This window comes from Leuciscus leuciscus (assembly GCF_965113295.1).
Source record: "Leuciscus leuciscus genome assembly, chromosome: 1".
Taxonomy (NCBI): Eukaryota; Metazoa; Chordata; class Actinopteri; order Cypriniformes; family Leuciscidae; genus Leuciscus; species Leuciscus leuciscus.
The window spans coordinates 76657107-76680716 of NC_138725.1; the positions used below are offsets into that span (position 1 = coordinate 76657107).

Here is a 23610-nt window from a genome sequence, read left to right on the forward strand (position 1 = left end):
TTGGATTTCCAAAGCAAACAAGATGAAGAGTTCTGTCTAGGGAAGTGAAGTAATGGATGAATTTTGTCTCCTGAACATATGGTTCACACTGTGCAAATCTCACCAAGTTCCCAGTGCTGAGTTAAGAGATAACACAGTAAAACAATAAGCAAAGAGTCCTCGCAGCAGAACATGGGGAGATTTAAGAAAGAGGCCAAAGATCAACTTTACTTCAGCTGTCTCAACTCTCCAAAGTCTGCCACTAACATAACAAAGCCATGAGGACAGAATTTACAGGAAAACCAAATACCTTTTAAGCATAAGCCTTTGAAGGTTCGTAAAGGCAAGACGACAATCCTGTAACCTTTAAATATGTGATAAATGTTAGCCATGTGACTTTCTGAGACAATTACAGTGCTCTGATTGATTATGACTTTTAAACTACTTATAATAGAGTGATGTATGAGTACATTACATTACTGAGAAACAGAAAATATTTTCTGATCCACCATAAACAGTTGATCAGTTAGCCTGCTTCAACCTGGATGGTATTATGTTTATATTGGAAGGTGGGGGTAATGTTATAATTACCAGAGCCTCAGTTATTTGGCTGCTATGATATAATTTTAGATACCAGTGGACAGGTGGGACAGAAGACGGGGACTTGATCAGGGCCACACATTTTTCACAAAATTAAAAAAAATTCGTTTTCAAAAAAAAAAAAGAACAAAAAAAAGAACTATTTCTAATTTCTCAACATTTCTCTAATTTATTACATTTATTTTTCTACATTTCAGCAAAAATAATTTATGGATAAAGCAGTGGAAGAGAAGTGAAATACGGAGTTACGAACAAGCAAAGTATACTTTTGATGGTACCTTCTGGTCATTTTATTTTCTACTTAAAAGGAAATGTAGAGAAATTAGAGATTTTCTATCTGAACTATAAACTTTTATCCCAGTACTTCTGTGATAATTATAATTATTCTAACAGAAATGATACAGTGGTTGAAATTACTGTTTAATATTTCAATGTTGTCAAAGCTTTGATGGATATAACCGAATTGATGTAATTTATGAACAAAAATGGTGTGGGTGTTTGAACTGAGATCACGATATTTTAATGATTAATCGTGCAGATCTATTATGCAGGCTTGGAACGATACGAGTAAACGATTACAGAATTTACATTTTTGCGTGAACTATCCCTATTATGCAATTCTGACTAAAGAATATAAAAACCCTTCCAATCATATGGAGGGGCTTTGTTTTTGAGGAAGGTGATAATTGCAAGCTCGTTTTTTTTTATCCTCACTGCCCGTCAGCATTAATAAACACACTCATTTATGCCAATTCATTTGAGAATGGAAAAAAAAATAAGGCCCCCTTTAAACAATCCATTTCTTCTGTGGGTTATGCAAAAGTGTGATACAAGCTTGCGTTATGCAAATCAGTCTTCAGCTGTTTCTGTGTTTTCTTTGTGTTTCTATGTGTGACACTTGGCAACGTAATCCCGTTTCACAGTGACGTCTGGCTGGGCCCGATAGTGGCTGGTTGCCTCTCAGGGCACGTGAGCGGCACCGCTGGGCATTGCACTGCACATTCAGCCGTTAATCTGGGCAGGACAAGGGAAGGTGCTGTGCCAGCGGGCTAGACGAGGAAGGTTTTACTGCTTAGTGCTGACATTAATGCTGCTAACACTATTGCACTCACAGACACGGCAGCTGTCTGAAGTGATTGACACCAGCTCACTCAGCACATGCAGAACTGTTATTATCTGAGCAAGATGCTACTGCAGCTCACTGTCTGATATTGGCTATTCTCCAAATCAGCGAAAAAGAAGAGGCTCACTGCACATAAACAGCACATAAAGAACATACCGGGACCATAATACACTTGAAAAACCATATAATTGGTTTTGCCAAAGAACGGCGCCTTGAATTTATGAGAGGTTCAGTCCCCTTGCAGCAACCTGAGATTAAACGCCCTGCTCGCGGATCCAATGGTGACCAAATGGTGATAGCTTAAGGCTGCCGGCTTGAATTAAAGATGTCAAATTAAAAATGGAATCTGAGGAAGTAGATAGTTATAAGGCTTTTATTTACATATAAACGTCAGCGAACATAAACAGAAGCTCAACCATACTTGTTCGATGCACAAGAACAATGAGAATGAACCTCATTGGTTTTTGTCGAAGCTTCAAACGTGCTGCGTAACACGAGAATGAACCTCATTGGTTCTTGCCTAAGCTCAAACATGCTGCGTAACACGAGAATGAACCTCATTGGTTCTTGCTGAAGCTCAAACGTGATGCGTAACACGAGAATGAACCTCATTGGTTCTTGCTGAAGCTCAAACGTGCTGCGTAACACGAGAATGAACCTCAATGGTTTCTTGCTGAAGCTCAAACGTGCTGCGTAACACGAGAATTAACCTCATTGGTTCTTGCTGAAGCTCAAACGTGCTGCGTAACACGAGAATGAACCTCATTGGTTCTTGCTGAAGCTCAAACGTGCTGCGTAACACGAGAATTAACCTCATCGGTTCTTGCTGAAGCTCAAACGTGCTGCGTAACACGAGAATGAAACTCATTGGTTCTTGCTGAAGCTCAAACGTGATGCGTAACACGAGAATGAACCTCATTGGTTCTTGCAGAAGCTCAAACGTGATGCGTAACACGAGAATGAACCTCATTGGTTCTTGCTGAAGCTCAAACGTGATGCGTAACACGAGAATTAACCTCATTGGTTCTTGCTGAAGCTCAAACGTGATGCGTAACACGAGAATGAACCTCATTGGTTCTTGCTGAAGCTCAAACGTGATGCGTTTAACGAAAGTCTTAAAGGTTTGGAACAACATTTTTGGGTGAACTAACCATTTACTTATTTTGAGTGTTGAACTTTGTGATTGTGCTGAATTTCTTCAAGTTACAATTCACTAAATCCTGTCATTCCAGTTCAGATTTGACCTTAACAGCCTATGGGTTGTGGCCACTTCCAATTCATGAGTCCTCTTAAACCAGTTAAGAGATCACTATCATATGAGCTAATTCCCAGACAAATAAAGCCGACTCTTTGAAGAGAGCTGGGAACTTCTGCAAAATGCTAATGGTACACAATTCGCACATTCCTGTTAATCCTATCTCTCAATCTACTTGTTCACGTGGACAGCCAATCGTTCTCCCAGCGTCTGCACATGACAGCGCATACAAGCGTATGCATCTGTAAATAGCCCAGAGTAAATTGTTTAAGGAGAGACAGATAAAGCTGCCTGTCGAGATTGCAAATTGAGAAGAAGTGACAGAGTAGTACAGAAAAGGCAGAGGTTGAAGAGGAAGACAGGAGGATGGGAGGAGGTGAATGGTATTTGTCAGGACTGCTAATTGAAAGGAAGTGATGGAGCCTGGCAATGGAGGAGGGGGTCTTCAACAGACAGAGAAAAGACATGATTGGATTGAGAGAGATGAAACAAGTGAAGCATGAGGGCTATAAAGAGACAGAACCAGCATCAGGGTGCCTGAGCATGGGGTTCCCCAATGAAAATTACTTCATACTGGGTTTCCAAAAGAGTTTTGAACCAGGAGTCGCAAACATTAGACAACATCAGCAACGATAATTTATATAAGCTACACGTGCTAAACGTGCTAATACAACTCATGTTGAATTGTTTTCTTTGTCTAGAATTATTAAGATAAATGATGTGTGTGAGAATTGATTGTCGTTAGGGGTGTAACGATACGCTCATGTCACGATTCGATACATATCACGATACCGAACTCACGATACGATATTATAGCGAAATTCCAAGACATATGATAAAATGTTGAATAAAATGCTAAAATTTTGTATTACATTGCGACTTGGTGTTGGAAACCCAATGCACAGGACAATAGAGACACCAGAATAAACATATTCATGATTCTGAAGCTAAAAATAAAGAATAATTTGAGATGAATATTCTTGCACTCTTTCACTGACTAGATATATTCAAAATAATGTAGGCCACTTTTTTTCCCGGGTAACATCAGACATTTGGCATTATCAGGACCCACAAATATTCCCACATTGCATTATTATACATTATATTCAATATATAGTAGTTTAATGTAGTACTGACACCAAAACTATTAAAAATATTTTTTCTTTTGAGTGAACTATACACAATACATTCATATTTGTGCATTTTTGTATTGCGATATAGTGTGAAACGACATATTGTTACACCCCTAATTGTTAAAGTCTTGACCATTGCATGGAAAGCATTTTGTGATGGCATAACAACACTGAACCAAATGGCATTGGATGTTAAAATATCCCAATCTGAAAGACTCCCAAACTAAGATGGGATTGTTATGTCACTATTTGGCTCTTGAGCCAGTAGAAGAAAAAGAAAAAACGCTGTTTGAGAAATATTTGAGAGATGTTTGCAGATTCCCCAACCAAGCACCGGCTCTGGCACAAGAACAGCATCACTTCAGTGAAAAGAAACGGGGTAGGAAGGAGAAAGCAGAGGATGGCTGCCTCTGTTTGGCACAGTTAAAGCTGTCATTTGGACACAGACCAGCTGGCAATGGGCCAGTTAGGCTTTTCCTAGGTTTGTTTTTATATTTCAGTTCCCCCCTCCTACATGAGCTCTGTTCATGAGCTGAAGTTATCAGAATGTATGCTGTTGAATTAATAAGCACAGTTATGGTCACGCATAAAGAGATTAATATAGTTGCAGTCGACTCCTTTGAGATTCACGTCCAAAAGCAACCCGGGGTAAAGATAGTGTTTTTAGACTGGAGCTTTTGCAGACTTTAAAGTAAGTCTTTAAGTTCTGGATCTGCTTGTATTAGAGAGGTGCACTTGAGGATTATTTTTTTTCCTTAGTACTGAAATATTATTTGAGTAATTTTAAAAATAATTCGTTTTTCGAAGGAATCACATTTTTACTCCTTTTAATCACATTTACATTTACATTTTGTTTTGTTTTGATTTATGCTTATCCCTATTTGCCTGTGGGGTAAAAAAAAAAAAAAAAAAAAAAAAAAAAAAACTTAATTCAAGATATATCCTTAGTACTGAAATATTATTTTGAGCAATTCCTAACTGAGTAATTTGAAAAATAATTAGTTTTTCGAAGGAATCACATTTTTACTCCTTTAAATGTCATTTATGCCGTCAAATTGTATATTTTGCTAGGTATTGTTACGGCGTTATTGTATTTTTAATGTCATACACAAAGTAGATCTATATTTCTTTCTGTTCTTCCTGAGCTAATAACAAGCTAATCCAATGTTTACTACAAAATGTACTTAACTTTTATTTAAAACAAACAAAAAAAATGATTTGTTCTTGTGGTATTTGAAGTAAAGGTTGAATTTCTCTTGTTATAATACATGTCCTTGAGCATTACAGTAATCAGGAGATTAATACAACTTATTAAATCATTTTTGTGGTTCTAAGCTTGATGATATTTATATTTTGTTTTGTTTTTAATTTATGCATATCCCTATTTGCCTGTGGGGTTAAAAACATTATTTTATTTTTTTTATCCTTTATTCAAGATATGTCCTATGAAAACAAATCATACACAATTTGCTTGACAAGTAAACGACTCTTGTTTTAAGTATGTTTTGATATATTTACAACAAAGAAGAAGAAAAATACAGATTTAGAAAATATTTTCGTATAATAACACGCCACAGTGTTTATTCCAGACACAAGCATATAAAATACGGGTCAGTTATGAAGTGGAAACCATCAAACAGATACTGTATTCTTGCTATTTTCCCATAAATTATAATATCAGTTGTCACAATGAATCAGATTTGACCTTTTTTTATTTTTTTTTATAAAAAAACACTATATTCAGAAATAAATGACAAACAGTTCACACAAAGCACAGGGTATTTTAGGATGTGTCGAAGAGCTCTTGTAGATAATCTTATGCTGCTGCTAATGGGAGACTCACGGTCCCACAGGGTGCAGAGGATATAGGCTGGGTAATTGTGCTTCTCATTTTGATCACTTGCTTTTTTATGCAAACTGGAGAAAAGACAATTTGCAATTATCTTAAAGAGGAAAGAGCTGAATGATGCTGATGGCAAGCCAGGATTCAATCATTTTCACACTGCGTTCTGCACAATTAAACTGCAATACAGATAATGGCTCGCTATCATAATCCCACTCATAATCAGCCTTATTACTTAGTAACGTAACCATTATCATCACTCTTATTAAAACTGTCCAGCTTCTTTGAGAAAATGATTAATGTGCCACTGGCCAAAGCAGACCCCAGACTGACATCTCTGGGTTTACGTTTTGTATCATTGCGTAGTGAATCACGTATGGGCAGTTTCTACCAGTCCTATCCCCAGAGGGAACACCTATTTTTATGTGCAGAATGTTGTAATTTCCTGAAGTCGTGGCGCGGAGGCTTTTATTGGTCAGTGATAGTTTACCAGGGTTCGTACAGAAAAATTCCAGGACTTTCAAGGACTACTTTTTTGGTTTTCAAGCACTACAATCCAAGATCTCACTTATCAAAAACACTAGTATTTAGTATTTTTTAAGGATTTTTAACAGATATAAGGCATCCAAAATACAACTTACAACGTGTTTAATAATATATATTCAATACAAAGTTTATAATGGCTATTATTTTTCAATAAATCATATTTTATATTATAACGTTGCCGTACTTCGTATTATCAGACAGGCTGCGGCGTTCATTTTGCGTGAAAATATAGTATTTTTAGTTTTTTTCGAAAAAAAATATTGTATTTTAAGTAAGTAAAGCACTTTTTAAGTACCTCTTCATAAATATGGCTTTTTTTTTTTTAAGGGTTTTCCATGACTTAAATGTCAAAAAGTCAAATTGAAGAACCTTGTACGAACTCTGTCTATATAAACTTTCTGGTTCTGCCGTGATTTTTGACGTTCGTGGGATCATTTTAGGGCTGCACGATATTGGAAAAAAACTTACATTGCGATATTTCGTTTTTCTGCGATATTGCGATGTAAAAACAATTTCACTAGATTATTTGCATAGCTCTATTTGAATAATTAGAATAATGAATAACTTAAATAATAAATAACTTTTTTTTTACAGGGGAGTGAATCTGCATAGAAAATAATAAACAAATTATAAGCATAGATAAATACAATAGAAGAAAGATACAATTGAAATGAGCAGTGCTTTATGTTTTTCAGGTAAATCTAACAGTATTCAGGTACAGAAATTGAATAATCAAATGTAAAATAACAATATTCACTGTCTAAATGAAATATAACTAATATAATTAATTAATTAATACAATTTATCTTTGTTAAAGATACAAAAGTCATTTTCTCTTTCTCTTCTGTAGTTTGATCAGCATTGGGATCACAAACAGCTGCGGGTACATTAAGCTGCTGTCCCTTTAGGACGAATGCCCGGGCCTAATATAAATGACACGTATCTGTTTTCGAAAACATAACCGGCTGTGTTTAACGAGGATACTCGCCGAGACGGACATTATGACTTATTTTTGCGTGCAAGTGTCCGTTTAAGCTCATAAAGAAAAAGAAAGGGAGCTGAATTCGGCGTTCACGTATGTGCGCACAGAAAACAGCCGCAAGTCTGACTTGAAAAACACATGCAAATGATAAACTTTCACTTTATGATGGTTAAACTTTGCAAATAATCCACAAATCACAAGCGTTCTGAACCGGGGAGCAGCTGGTCCATATGGATCACGGATCAACTACGATCCCTATAGTTGACATTGCACATCCTGCGATTAACGTTAACATATTAGATTAACATAATACGTTAACGATGCTAAAACGATACATCGTCAGCCCTAGATCATTTATCTGTGCCGAAATCTCAAAACTGAACTGTGGCTAGCAGCTTTACTAAAGTCAGACGGCCTCCACGTTTTCCAGTTGGTGGTTCTTGGCCAGAAAACGCTTCAAAGAGGATCTGATTTAATGCCGATAGATAGGCTCAATAAGAAAAGTCGCCTTCACAAGCCTCCTCCTAGTGTGAACTTCAAATGGATCAGGGATGTATTCAACCATACCAGAAGGAGGGCACAGGGGGAGAGGGGAAAAGAAGTGAAAATAGACTGGGGTGTAGTGATAACTAGCATGGGGATAGTGCAGCACTCAGAGAGGCTGAGTTAGCGGATTACACAAACAACACACGGATGAACTCCTAATGGTTTATGACTGTTTGGCACATTTGGATGTGGCCCGGAGGGGTTTAAGTGTGAATAAGTGCAGAGAGGCATTGGGCATGCCTGGGCATCTCTTCCTCCTGCAGTCCTCTCTCTCTGTGGAGTTGTGCTAGTCTGTCATCTGTAGGGATCTGGAGAGCCGCTGGAGGAGGCCAGCTCTTGATTCGGCTGGGTGTGGCTCGAGCTCGGGCCAAGCTAGTATAAGGTGCGGTGGGAAAACCCACACTGGCTTTTACATGATGCCGTCGACCGTTTAAGCTTGTTCTTTCTCGAATGTTTTGTTGCGCGCATAAATTCTTGTTGATGTACATCACAGACCACAAGATTCTTTGGCTGAACTTTTGTCCCCTTTCTGCACTGTCAAAAAAAAAACAAAAAAAAACACTGGGACGCACATTTCACAGAGCAGAGAAACAGAGAGGACTGCTTCCCTTTTGATGAGAACATCCAGAGACACATATTATGCACGATTAATCGCAATTAACATGAAAATCACACTTAAAACGATTTGGCTTATTGCGATTATTTTTTATGCGCAGCTTGTCAGTAGGCGCGTTTCCATTACAGATTTGCGCAAAACTTTTGAGTTTTTTTTGCAAAAAAAAAAAATGTTTTTCCTCTCGCGATCAGTAAAATCATTCCAAAATCCATGGCGACAGACGTTGGTAGGATTATGTACTATATCCCAGCCACTGCACTGGCCATTATTATTAATCGAAGGAGATGTATGTGTGTTTTCCAAGCATTAATGGTAAGGAACGACCCTTATTATACTTGTGAGCGGCACATATGAGGAGTTTCTGGGTGTTTCTCACTCATATCTGCTTCGAGGTCTTGATTGTGGCATTTATTTGAGGTTTAGAATCCATTAATCCTGTCATTCTTTTGTCTTTTTTGAGTTTAATAAAGAACTCTGTCTCGTATTCTGTCCAAACACACCGCGTCATCTACGTCAGGTGACCTGTAAATGCGCAAAAACTGTTTCCATTGCATTCCATTGCCTGATAAAACCACCACATGCGAGCGTAAAAACTTTTTTGCGATAAATGGGAGTTTTTCTTTTCCATTGGGCGTATTTTCAATTCGCAATTTCAATTTGCGCAATTTGAAGGGTAATGGAAACACGGCTAGTGACGTACAGCTCTGAGATCAGGAGTAAACGCTGCTCCATCTGAAAGCACGGCGAGTTTGAGTCGATTATGTGCATTTGAAAAAGCAACACACGCGTGTTTGATGAGCGTCAAACATCTTTCCAAACATGAGAAGCATTTATAAACCTCTTATCCAATAAGACAACATTTAAAAAAAAAAATGAATCAAAGCGTTTTGATCTTCTGTTTATTCAGCTAGAATTATGTGATTTATCGTACTTCTGCGGGGGATATTTGGCGTGTGTGTGTGTGTGTGTGTGTGTGTGTGACGCCCTCTGGCGTTCAGATGAAGCAACGTGGCGTGATTGGACCAAGCACTACTCTTTTTGATTGCAGGTCAAAATCAATAGATCTGAGCCATTAGGATCTAAATTGAAACCTGATTCAGCAATACAGGGGTGTCAAATTGCTATTACATTGATGAGCAGATTGCACGACCTGGCAGTCTTGAGAAATACAGTCAAACCAACATTTATTCAGACACCTTCAACATTTCTCACATTATCAAGTTTTTTAAGTTTACACGGAGATGATAATGTTTTAAACTTGCACCTTGTACTGTGCATAAAATAATCTCAGCTTTTGCCAAATCGCGTGCGGTTTCATTTCGATTAATACACATTCATTCAGACAGACAGACAAGCAAGGTGAGTGCAACTGAGCCATCTTACCTTCATGCGAGTGGGGGAACCAGATCTGCGAGGCGCTGGAGTGAGGACCCCCACGATAGGAAGGAGAGGCGGGAGAAGACGGAGGTCTGGAGGGGTGTGGGGGGTGTGAGGGAGGGGAGCCGAGACTGCTGGCCAGGAATGTCCCCATGAAGGAGGCCGAGGAGTTGCCCATGAGTCCACTGCCTGTGTTAAGAGAGGAGGAGGAGCAGTTAGGTGTGTTGACTGGCATGTGAACACTGGCATGATGGTGAGCAGTTGGATTCAAAGACTTTGTTTCAGCTGATTGATAGTTCACCCGAAAATGCTCACACCCAAAGTCATCCTAGGTGTATATGACATTCTTCTTTCAGACGAATACAATCAGAGTTATATTAAAGCGGCGCTATGCAGTTTTGGCAATTTCTTCGCTGTTTTCTCGCTTTTTGCTCGCGGGTTTCTCTATAGAGCTCCCCCTACAGCTTCGGAATAGATATTTGACAACACTGTCGTCAAAACTCGTTGGCAACTCGCCCCCCTCCCATCTTCTCCCTCTGGTCATGTGCATTTATTTTCATTTTGTTTTTTTCCGCTCAAAGGTGCTAGGGGGGTGCGAGAAGACCACCATTCAACCCGAAAAAAATCATATAACCATTGCAATGACTCCGAAGCTGTTCAGTTCAGGTAAATTAAGCTAAAAAAAAAAAACTGCATAGTTCACCTTTAAAAATATTCCCTGGCTCTTCCAAGCTTTATAATGGCAGTTTCTGTTTTGAAGTCCATAAAAGCGCATTTATCCATCATAAATGTGCTCCACACTGCTCCAGGGGGTTAATAAAGGCCTTCTGAAGCGAAGCGATGCGTTTGTGTAAGAAAAATATCCATATTTAAAACTTTATAAAGTCAAATAACGGCCAAACGAACATATACGGATTCCACTTAAATCTCAAGCGCTACTAATGCGAGTAATGCGACACACTGCTGATATTTACGCTACGCCATGACACACTACGTTACTTCTGACATCACAAGTTGTGTAAGTTGCGCTTTAGGCACAAGTAGACTGCGTATGGGCATTTGGCCGGAAGCTAGAATTTTACTTTGTAACGTGTTAAATATGAATATGTTTCTTACACAAACGCATCGCTTTCACTTCAGAAGGCCTTTATTAACCCCCAGGAGCAGTGTGGAGCACTTATCATGGATAGATGCACTTTTATCATGGATAGATGCACTTTTATCATGGATAGATGCACTTATCATGGATAGATGCACTTTTATCACTGATAGATGCACTTTTATCACTGATAGATGCACTTTTATCATAGATAGATGCACTTTTATCATGGATAGATGCACTTTTATGATGGATAGATGCACTTTTATGGACTTCAAAACAGAAATAGCCATTCACTGCCATTATAAAGCTTGGAAGAGCCAGGACATGTTTTAATATGACTCAGATTGAATTTGTGTGAAAGAACACACTATGATGACTTGAGGGTGAGTAAATCATGGGCTAATTTTCATTTTTGGGTGAATTATCCCTTTAACTAGCTAATTAACTCGTATTGTCCATACACTCTTGTATTAGTTTTGGAGCTTGCTCAGAATTTGATTATCAGCATAAAGTCCCATCCCTGTTCCTGGAGGCACACCATCACTGCACGTTTCCGAACTCTTCCTACTCAAACACACTTGATTCAACTCATGAGCTCACCAGCAGAGACTTCAAGACCTGAAACGGATGTGTCAGATAAATCAGACATACAAAATGTACCGTTGGTGTGGCTCAAAGACCAGGGTAAGGAAACACTATTGTGTATTCTGGCCAAGAACCAACAACTTAGACAGGTAAGGGCCATTAGTCCAACATATTCATTAACCAACAACCGTTCTGATTAGTGGCACATAAATCAGAAATTGACAGGGAAGTAGAATACACAGTTGCACTCTTTACTTGTTAGAAAAAGCCTCAAAACAAAAGATCCCTTTTCTGCAGCTTTCAATTTAGTAAAAGATCTGTAATATGCCACAAATGGTGTGTATCTTTGAAGCTGAGAATAGTTATTGAGTAACTTTCAATGCAACAAATATCACACTAGCGTTCCTGTGTCCTGGAAGCATGTCTGGTTAGCTCAGAGGTTAGCTGTTAATGCCTGCCAGATTCATTCATTGTCCACAACCAAGAGTGGACACCACCCATCCAGCATACAACACATTCATAATCTAGTTTAGCCCCGAGACATCAAAGTCCGAGCTGGGATACGTCAAGCCATCACTCGACAGATACCTCATCTCACAGATGAATGCACAGCCTCTTTTCTCTCCTTTCTTTTTCACTCTCCTGTGAATTCCCCATCCCAATTTTCCTCCCTCTTTCTCATTACCCTTCTTTTTTGTTGTTGTCACTCTCACGCCCTTAGTCTTGCCCTGAACCCTGCTCTTTTTCCTCTTCGTTTCAATCATCAGCCTTCTCCACTGTGGTACCTTCTCCTGTCCTGCTGTTATTTTCAACCATCCTGCAGCTGCGTTTCGACCTCAGGATTACAGCATCATTTTTGACACGCTCCAGAAAGTCTCCATGTTTCTTTTTTTTTTTTTTGGTCTGTGGATCCAAAGAATGTGCAAAAACACATTCTCAACCACTGATATGGAGAATGTATTAGCATGCTGATGCCCTTGCAAGCCTGACCTAAACAAGCTAACACTTTATTTACAGCCTTAGTAAATCAGCATTTTAACCTTTGACTCTACATCTTCAGTCTTGACATCGTAAATCCTGTAGTCTTGGCCTTAGACGGCATCACAATTACACAAGAACATTTTATGGTGACTACAAATATGTAGTGAGAACTTTCTGAGCTCTCGCTGTGAACCTGTTTGTCTCCATTCATAATAGTTGCTAGAAGTATATCAACCCGTGAATTTGCCTGTACTTAGCTAGACAAATATGAGTAATTGAATAGTCAGAACAATGCCCCTGTAAATGACAGACTATTATTCATTACAAAGATAGAGAAAGACACACTGATTAAGCATGGTCATGGTTAAGCAAGCAAAATGCTGGGTATTCTCCAAACCTACATAGGGTCCCGGGGAGGTAGGAGCCTATCAGCATCTCAGGCCAAAGGCGGGAAAACACCCTGACCATGTCTTTGACCAGAATAATCAACAAATTGGACCAGACTTTTTTTTTTTTTGCAAATTGTGAAAATGTATCACTCTGCAAGATAATCGTTTCATTATAACCTTCATTCAGTAATGAAATAACGTACAATACACAACGGAAATATTGACCGCCAGTGTCAACCGCAAATATTTGCAGGCTTACTTAAACATTCATGAGTGTTTGATCTCACAAATACACCAAGTTTATGAGCTAATAATTTACTCGTACAGCCAAACCCAAAACTGAACAGGCAAGGCTCCAAACAAAACACATGGGACAGTGCAAGTCTGATGTTACCAGACACCTCCCTCTGAGAGCATGCCATCCATGTGACCGAGCAAAACACGGCCACTCTGATGTCAGAGGCAAGAAACTGTGAACACAAGGAGAAAAACACTAATGCAACAACTTTCAAATATGCAGTTCATCCCGTGACAGATAAGCGTCCAGGAAGCTGTAGGTGGAGGGAAATGGAAGTGGCCTTCTTGGGAACTAGGAGGAGTATTGTAATTACAAACTTTGGACAGCCACCCACTTTTATTTCTCCCCTCCATGGTATCCAACTAGACAACCGTGGGCTGGTCCAAGACATGGGGCAGATGAAAGACAGGACAGAGATGATGGGTAGAGGTGTAAACAAGTGACCAGGGGTGGCTGCCAACCAACCAAAGTGGGCGCTAGAGTGGATCTAGGGCGTGAGAGTGTTTATATAGCAGGTCATTAAAGGGAAAACCAGGGCTCTCCTCAGCTAAGCCAGCCTCGTAATGTTCTGTTTTCCCTGACCTAATAATGTTTACATCTTAGGTAATGCCAGTCTGGTGCTTCCATGAAGGCTTAAGAAAAATCAGATCATGTGCATCCTTAATCTGTGCCGATCCCTTACAGCAATGGAGATTAATCCTATTATATCATTTGAAGAAAAAAGAAAAGAAAAAAAAGCATGGTTGGGCTGCCTAGATTAATGCACACATAAATACACACATCCACAAATCCTTGGGATCCACACATACACCCACAGGCATGTCGTAGCCGGCGGGGTCCTGGCACAACCTGTTGTAAACACTGGATCTCATGTGCCGCCACAGCGGATGCCATGGCATTGCCACCCATTAACGGAGGCGGGAAGATTCATTCAGATCCCAGTCAGCTCCCAGTCGGCTCAGTGGGAGGCGTTTAATGGTGCCGTTGTCATGGGAATGGCAAGAACTGGAGAGATGAGTGAGAACAGCATGGCCTCATCCAAACCAGACGCTCTGTGGGCTGAGCCGGTCTGGGGTGTTGCTAACTTGCCGTTTCCCACTGATCTGATGAAAGTTGAGCAGTTTATCTTCAATTGGTGGAGCGAAGCCTTCGAGGGCAATAACTGATCGCAGGCCTGTGTTAAACCCAGTAAGTAACACCTAAGACATGACATCGTCAGTTTGGACTCGCTGCTCGGATTGCTCATATTAACTATGCAATCGTCCGACATCACTGTTGAAAGCAGCCAGAGACACACACATTTCTCAAACTTGAATTGCTGCTTGTTCCTCTGTAGAGTCTAAAAAAAGTCTAGAAGTGGTTAACACAATAATTCAGTAATTCAGAGTAATTCAGGACAGCATGCTGACTTGACATCAAACAGAGCAACTGTGTCACCCCACAATGATCCAAACAACTCCAAATTATGGAATAGAGGAAATTGTATGTAAATCACTTAACCAATCCCTCCGGTAATACATGGAAGTGCCTAGTGAGAAGTAAGGGTCCTGAAGAAAAAGCTGCCCTGGTTCAGTAACCACTGCATTTCCATGTAAACCACACACTACAGTCACAGTTATCAGAAAAAGCATGTCGGCAGTGAGGAAAGAGTCTCACTTTTGACTTACCAAGTAAAAACATCCTGTAAGAGTCACTTGAGTCCTCTGTTCTTTATCTTTTATAGAAAACAGATGTTAGATGTGCAGTTCAAGAAAGCAGAACCTCAGACTCTCATAAGACTCCTTATACAATCCTCTCGTACTGACGGCTAACACGGCAATCGCTCCTTCGAACTCCCGAGCCTCAGACAGACTGGGGCGCACAACTGGCTCTCGCCCCGTGACTCAGAGAACACTTCCTCGCTGTAAAAAAGGAGCAGGAATTTCAAATGGCTACTAAACTGGGGGAATTTCCTTATAAGAGTCAAAGCCATCTTGAAAACATTAGAAGAATTGGTAGCCAAACATTCCTATTGGTTTGTAGACAACTGGGATGGCGCTCCCGTTTCACAGCGCTGGAGGGACGTGTGGAGCGGGAAGTGGAGGGACCCTTAGGGACCAAGTTGGATGAGTGTGTGTGTGTGCGTGTGTGTGTGTGTGTGTGTGTGTGTGTGTGTGTGTGTGTGTGTGTGTGTGTGTGTGTGTGTGTGTGTGTGTGTGTGTGTGTGTGTGTGTGTGTGTGAGACTTGGTGAGTGGGTGAGCATGTAAATTGGAGGGGGTTGGCCAGACAGCAGTCCTACTTTGACCAGCACCAAAGTGAGTCAAACTGAAGTGATTCCAGGACTCATGTGGGAAGAGGACGAAATCACTGGAAAAGAGGGCGATCAGTTGCACATGCTTCTCTGTGGGTGTTTGCAAAGGAGAAAAAAAGAGAGGGAGAGGGGTGTATACTTAGAGAAGAGTATGATAAAGTGAAAAAGTGACAAAAACGATAAGGACAGAGGAAGTGCTGTGTCTGTGTGTGTGCAGTGGCAGCCAGTGTTTGCACAGTGGCTTGGTGGTCAGCCACAAAACTCAAAATCAAAGAGGCTTACAATTATTTCTTGTCCAAGATTTCTAGTCTAATGTAAACCAAACTGACACGTAGCTTTAACCAAAACAAATGAGATTTTTTAACCTTAATTGTTTGCTTTCATTGAGCCAACAAAGATGGCAATAAATCCAACAAAACCTCAGTGAGTCAACACAAGTCTCTGTGTTGAAATCTCTTCAAATAGCAAGTGTATCTGGTAAATATTAATGTACAAACATTCTGAAACATGGTGCATCGGGATAGGTTTGACTTCATTGATGCCCACCACAGCTGGTTCTCACATTCAGAGTTTTAATATGCAGAAGAATAAATAAGATTCAAGAGTTATAGTGGTGGGGAAGATTTCTAATAAATAATATTTTTGATGCTTGATGGTGCTTTTGCTCTCATTGTATGTAAAATAGCTCTGTAAACATTCAATCAAATGTCCCTGTTGGGTTTTTAATGGAAAAAAGAAAGTCATAGGAGTTTGTCAGAACATGAGGGTGAGTAAATGATGACACAATTTTCTTTTTTTGAGGTAACTAAACTTTAAATAACGTGTCAAACTCACGCCTGGAGGGCCACTGGCCTGAAGAGTATAGATCCAACACACCTGCCTGCAAGTTTCCAGCAATCCTGAAGACCTTGATTAGCTGGGCCAGGTGTGTTTAATTACACCCCTGCTTCAGGCCTAATACGTTTTCGTTTAAAAACGCATCTTTTTCTCTCCAGTTTGTCCTTCTGTTCACACTGACACAGTGTTTTTATTCATGAAAACAAACCTTTTTGAAAACTCTCTCCAAAGTGGATAAATTTGAAAACGCCGTTTTAGCGATGTAGTGTGGACTTGAGGCATTTAAAAACGATGACAAGTTTAGTCATGTGACGCATATTGAACCAACAGATATTCATTATACCGGAATTGTGTCTGTTATGTGCTATTCACTTTCACACTGTTGATAAAATGTGTTACTTTGCACACTCTTCATATCACTAACCGCGTTTCCATTACCCTTCAAATTGCGCAAATTGAAATTGCGAATTGAAAATACGCTTAATGGAAACACGTAATTTTCGCAAAAACTCCCATTTATCACAAAAATGTTTTTACGCTCGCAAGAGGTGTTTTTCAGGCAATTCGAAAAAGAAATATTTCGCAAACCTGCAATGGAAGCAGTTTTTGCGCATTTACAGGTCACCTGACGTAGATGACGGGGTGTGCTTGGACAGAACACGAGACAGAGTTCTTAAGAATTCATGAAAGACAAAATAATTACAGGAATAATGGATTCTAAACCTCAAATAAATGCCGCAATCAAGACCTCGAAGCAGATATGAGGGAGAAACACCCAGAAACACCTCATATATGCCGCTCTCAAGTATAATAAGGGTCGTTCCTTACCATTAATGCTTGGAAAACACACATACATCTCCTTGGATTAATAATAATGGCCAGTGCAGTGGCTGAGATATAGTACACAAACCTCCATTTTGGAATGATTTTACTTATCGCGAGAGGAAAAAATTAAGTTTTAGTCGCATAACATCGGTTAATGGAAACGGCATCATTTCGCAATAGTTTTTTGTCGCCATTTAGAAAAAAATAAATAAAAATTAAATTAAATTAAATTAGCAAAAGTTTTGCACAAATCTGTAATGGAAACGCGCCTACTGTCCTGCAAAGAAGACAGAAAATGTACTCACATTTGCTGTCCTGTGGCAAAACATGAGAGCAGTCGTGTTTTAGACCAAACATATAATGGAGACTGAGAGCGACTAATCAGTGATTGGCGAGATATAGTCAGAAGAATTGCGCGATAACCTAATTATTTATTTTTCTGTCTGCATCGTCTCAGTGAGCTTTTACGCATGCATAGAAAGGTGAATTGAATGTTTTCAGGCGTTTTTCAAAAGTTTCTCATCCGCACTAAAACGTCAGAAAACGCTAGTGTGGACGGAGAGCGTTTTTAAACGAAAACGCCACTTTCAGTAGACTAATGTAGACGTAGCCTTAAATAACCAGCGATGGTTTGAGCTTGAAAAGCGAGGGAAGGAGGGAGACCAAACAGCCACCAGCTAAACTCGTATAAACCGAGTGTGACAGAAATGAAATCATATTAACAAACAGCTGTCAGTCTGATAAAGCCATTATTGGAGCATGTGTGTTAATACCTGCTTGGTCAGCCTCACCCTAGGGGTGTACTCGGCTTCAGGCTCAAACGTATCCATCATTTCTAAAGGTCTATTTGCTCATTGATAGGGGCTCGAACCTCAGACACACAGGCTAATGGATGGATGCCTGAATTCCTTTGCAGCGGACATGTTTTATGGGAACGGTAGATAACAGGGCCGGACTGAGCAGAGCCATGGCAGCAAGTCTAGCCTCACTCAAACAATGATAGCTTTATAGAAGAGCATGGGATTTGTGTATTGGGATTGTTTTGTGTACGTTGAGTCTATTTGGATCAATCCACAACTGCAGTTGGCATTTCAATCTGAAACTATTTTTAAAATGAAGCGTAGTATATCCGTGACTCAGCCATAGCAAGAGGCTGAGCTGATGTTACTAGTGCTTTAAAGGGGTCATCGGATGCAAAATTCACTTTTATATGATGTTTGCATGTAAATGTGTCTTTGCAGTGTGTGGACACCCACCATAACAATTAAGAAAACCCATTCTCTCCTTTTTTTTTTTTATCCTCAAACAACTTTACATGAACACCCTAAAGAATCACACCAACTTGTGGAAAATGGGCATCCGATGACCCCTTTAAAGGGTTAGTTCACCCAAAAATGAAAATTCTGTCAGTAATTACTCACCCTCATGTTGTTCCAATCATGTAAGACTTTCGTTCATCTTCGGATCACAAATTAAGATATTTTTGATTAAATCTGAGAGCTATCTCACTCCTCCATAGGCTTCCAGAGGGACCGAAACTCGCCGGCCCAGAAAGTCAGTGAAGAAAATGTTGAAATAGTCCAAGTGACTACAGTGGCTCTACATTAAGTTTATCATGCGACGACAATACTTTTTGTGCGAAAAAACTACAAAAATAACGACTTTATTCAACTATTAGTGTTCTTCAATGTGGGCCTCTGACGAGAGTTCACGGGAGCGCCACGACGCATGCGCGAGAACTGAGATTACGGCGTTCTTCTTCTACTACTACTTATTACTGGCTGCTCACTCCTTAGGAGTATTATCGCCATCTACTGTACAAGATGACGTCCCGACATTGCCGGGAGCGCAAAACGGTCTGTTTACAAGCAGATGAAGACGCGCGCTGTATGTAAAACTGTATCCGTAAATATGTCCGCAGATTTCGATGTAGATGAAGATTTGATTTTTTTTTTAACCAATCATACTTATTTGAACCAGAATACACAGACATTGAACTACAAGAGATGGAAGATGCTGCAACACAACCGCAGTCTGCTTCTGAAAGACAGAGAGCATTGGACAGCTGATGGTGTAAATGTAATCAGTGCCAAGCGATGCCTACTGAGGCCATCCATAAAAATATTTGGGTTTGCCGTAACAGCCAAAAAAAAAAAAAAAAAAAAAAAAAAAGGGGTCGGTTGGTCGGTCTATATATAGCCTATATTCTTTCGCAAGTTAACGCAAGTTTACAACCGGCAAGTCGTTTTTTTTATCAACTTAAAAACCAAAGGGGACTTTTTTAGTCCAAAAGGGTAAAAAAATTATTAATTGGGTCGGTCCTAAATTGACAGGGTCGGTCGGGTTATGGCAAACAAGACTATTTTTAAGGATGGCCTGAACAGGAGAGCGTGTGCTGCATCGATTGGGACATACAGTTACATACATTACGAATACAGTTTTACAAAAGCAAAATAATATAATATTTGATGATTGATCGAAAATCTTATCTCTACCCCCACATGCTCACCTGCAAGATGCTCCGACATTAAATTTCTCTGTAGGCTACTGTAGGCTTTTTGTAGAAAGCCTTTCTTTAAAGTGAATTTCGTTTTGTATTAATTGTAGCATGCAGGCAATATAATCAGGACATGGAGGCGCCCGCGCGCTCGTCTCTTAAATGAACCAAAACTCTACATTGAATCTTTAAAAAAAAAGAAGAAAGAATATAGGCTAGGCTATATATAGACCGACCAACCGACCCCTTTTTTTTTTTTTTTTTTTTTTTGGCTGTTACGGCAAACCAAAATATTTTTAAGGATGGCCTCAGTAGGCATCGCTTGGCACTGATTACATTTACACCATCAGCTGTCCAATGCTCTCTGTCTTTCAGAAGCAGACTGCGGTTGTGTTGCAGCATCTTCCATCTCTTGTAGTTCAATGTCTGTGTATTCTGGTTTGAATAAGTATGGTTGGTTAAAAAAAAAATCAAATCTTCATCTACATCGAAATCTGCGGACATATTTACAAATACAGTTTTACATACAGCGCGCGTCTTCAGCTGCTTGTAAACAGACCGTTTTGCGCTCCCGGCAATGTCGGGACGTCATCTTGTACAGTAGATGGCGATAATACTCCTAAGGAGTGAGCAGCCAGTAACAAGTAGTAGTAGAAGAAGAACGCCGTAATCTCAGTTCTCGCGCATGCGTCGTGGCGCTCCCGTGAACTCTCGTCAGAGGCCCACATTGAAGAACACTAATAGTTGAATAAAGTCGTTATTTTTGTTGTTTTTTCGCACAAAAAGTATTGTCGTCGCATGATAAACTTAATGTAGAGCCACTGTAGTCACTTGGACTATTTCAACATTTTCTTCACTGACTTTCTGGGCCGGCGAGTTTCGGTCCCTCTGGAAGCCTATGGAGGAGTGAGATAGCTCTCAGATTTAATCAATTTGTGATCCAAAGATGAACGAAAGTCTTACATGATTGGAACAACATGAGGGTGAGTAATTACTGACAGAATTTTCATTTTGGGGTGAACTAACCCTTTAATAACATTTTATTTACATTTTTAGTTTAGTTTTCTTGTTTCTGACTAAATTTAGCAAGTTCATTTGCATATTTTCATTCTCTGCGAATGCAAAATATATATATTTTTTAAAATTAATTTAACATTGCTTATTTATTTATTTAAGAATATGTCAAAAAATGTACTTTATTTTATGGAAAACAATCTTCTGTGCATGTGTTTCTGTATGAGTATTGAAAGTGGAGAGTATGAGAACATCTAAATGGAAATGATGTGGGGGGACAGGATGCTGAGTCACGCCTTGTTACCATGGTGACTAAGGTGCTCCACATTTGGAAATTTATCAACAGAATAGAAGATTAAGTTAATCCTGGTCGATTTTTTTCTCTCTCTTCCACAGACACACACACACACACACACACACACACACACACACACACACACACACACACACACACACACACAGTTCATCCAAAAATACCATTGTGTGTGAGTACAGACGGTTTAAATGACTACGTGCGAATGAGACTTGAAAGCTAGATCAGAAGTCAACATATTATGTGAATAACTTTTCGGAACATTTAGGAATATTTGCATAATAAGAAAAATCAATGCTTCTGTATTTAGGGATGCACAATATATCGGTCACCATATCGGTATCGGCCGATATATGTTCATTTTTAACGTTATCGTTATCGGTCCGATAAGACAATTTGGCCGATATATTAAAGCCGATAAACAATGTATTATTTCCCTCAGCTGAGACACTTCATATGTGCACTGTTCAACATGATGGTTTTGAATTGATTGAAATATGATTGGAAATGCTTTGAAAAGGATATCGGCTACATACAATTATAATGAGAACATCATTATAATAGTGTGTTTGGCACATGGATTAGGTTTATTAATGGTGAGACTTTGTTTTTTGTAATCAGGCTCTCAAAAATCAGCCTATATAAAAATTTGGACCAATATATCGGTTATCGGCTTTCAAATATAAAGAATTATCGGTTATCGGTATCGGCCAAAATTTTCATATCGGTGCATTCCTATCATGTATGACATTTATTATGTAAAAGAAAAACAACTCTTTTGTTAATTATCCACTCAGTGACTATTATCTACATTCACACCTGAAAAACGCTAATTGCTAGATTAGTTTACATGCAGTGTATTCTCAACCCCTGTATACATGCGACTCTATCAGTAAGCGCCAATCTCCACACCTCTCCGTTACTTTAGCTATGCCCACTTTTCAAAAACACCGTTTATGCATTTACATGATCACTTAAGCCATATTATTCTCCATCAGAAACCCAGATGTTTTTCACTGCCTTCTCACAACAATACCTCAAACGTTGTACGGAAAACGACATTCATGTTTACATGATGTCTCAGAACGCCTTAAGTGCATGCAAATACAACCAGTGTCAGTAAGTTGACGCTAATTTCATAACCGCTTTGATAGATTCAGAGAATAATTTGTAAGAACGATTCAACCTGAACACTTTTTTTGACAATCATTCTTTGATCAGATGAAAGACAACTCGACAGAAAGATCTGTTATCTGTTTAATCTCATCACTGCTGAAAAACACTCATACTCTATCATATGGCTTTGGAAATAATGTATGAGATGTATGGCCTACTTTTACTTTTAACTTCCCGTCCTTTTCCCTGTTGTGTGAAAAAATAGCATGGATGTTCTGGTAAATAACTGGTGAAGAACAAGACATACTTATGCTTTGACAAAATGACGAATAGATGATAACAGCATTTTTTGGATGAACTATCCTTTTAAGTGCAGTCTTAAACGCTAAAACACAGCAGCCATTGGCCAGAATTATATACAGTTTCAGCCAAATACACCCGAGTCAGTTCACTCTCAGCCTCCCGAAAGCTCAACTACATACATCACCTCACAGGAGCCGCGATTCACGCCAGATTCCTGCCATTTGGCACAGAGAGGATTGGACTCCCGCTTACACACTGTTTTCTCTCCAAACACCTCATGTTGTTCTTTCATCCCACTCTCACTTTATTAAAATCCACTCTCCTCAACCAACCACCATCCCGTCTACACCGAGCGAGGAACACAAGACTGGAAATATCCCATTATCATCAATGGAGCCGTCCACACCATTAGCACAATCTCTCTGAAGACGTATGCGAAGGGAATTATCATTTTTCCTTGGGGATGTTAGATACACACACGTGTTTCAGAGATGTTATTCCTGTCATCATGGATGTCCGGATTTTAATAAATGTAATTCAAATGGTGTTTGGAAAACCATTAGAGTTTAACTTTTCAGCGGCAAATTATGTTTCTATCCTCAGTAAAAATTCTGTGTGAAGAACAAAATCGCAGCCGGTTTAGAAAGTATCTGATGTTTAATGTGCACAGCTGATGGACCAATGACATTATTCTGTGAGCAGAAAATATATATCCCATCAAAATTATCCTAGTCAAGTCACGACTGGGTAGGGCAAAAACTTATGAACATACACTACCAGTCAATTCTGACTTTATATCAAGCAATTCTGACTTTAAATCAAGCAATTCTGACTTTATATCATGCAATTCTGACTTTATATCATGCAATTCTGACTTTATATCAAGTAATTCTGACTTTATATCATGCAATTCTGACTTTATATCAAGTAATTCTGACTTTATATCACACAATTCTGACTTTATATCAAGTAATTCTGACTTTATATCACACAATTCTGACTTTATATCACGCAATTCTGACTTTATATCATGTAAATCTGACTTTATAATCACACAAT

At 39.3% G+C, this 23610-nt stretch overlaps 1 protein-coding gene across 2 annotated transcripts in view; it reads right to left on the minus strand.

The window, feature by feature from the left end:
- bahcc1a (BAH domain and coiled-coil containing 1a) overlaps positions 1–23610 on the minus strand; it is a 123489-nt gene that overhangs the window by 49821 nt on the left and 50058 nt on the right. Inside the window, exons 1-2 of one of the 2 annotated variants that reach the window (XM_082184554.1) lie at positions 15023–15421; positions 10007–10189 (exon numbers count right to left, since the gene is read on the minus strand). In XM_082184554.1, the coding sequence (XP_082040680.1) occupies positions 10007–10189; positions 15023–15035 (196 nt within the window). In that variant the 5' untranslated portion in view covers positions 15036–15421. Of the gene's footprint in view, positions 1–10006; positions 10190–15022; positions 15422–23610 lie in introns of those variants that run through there. The other variant, XM_082184553.1, reaches the window with a different exon arrangement.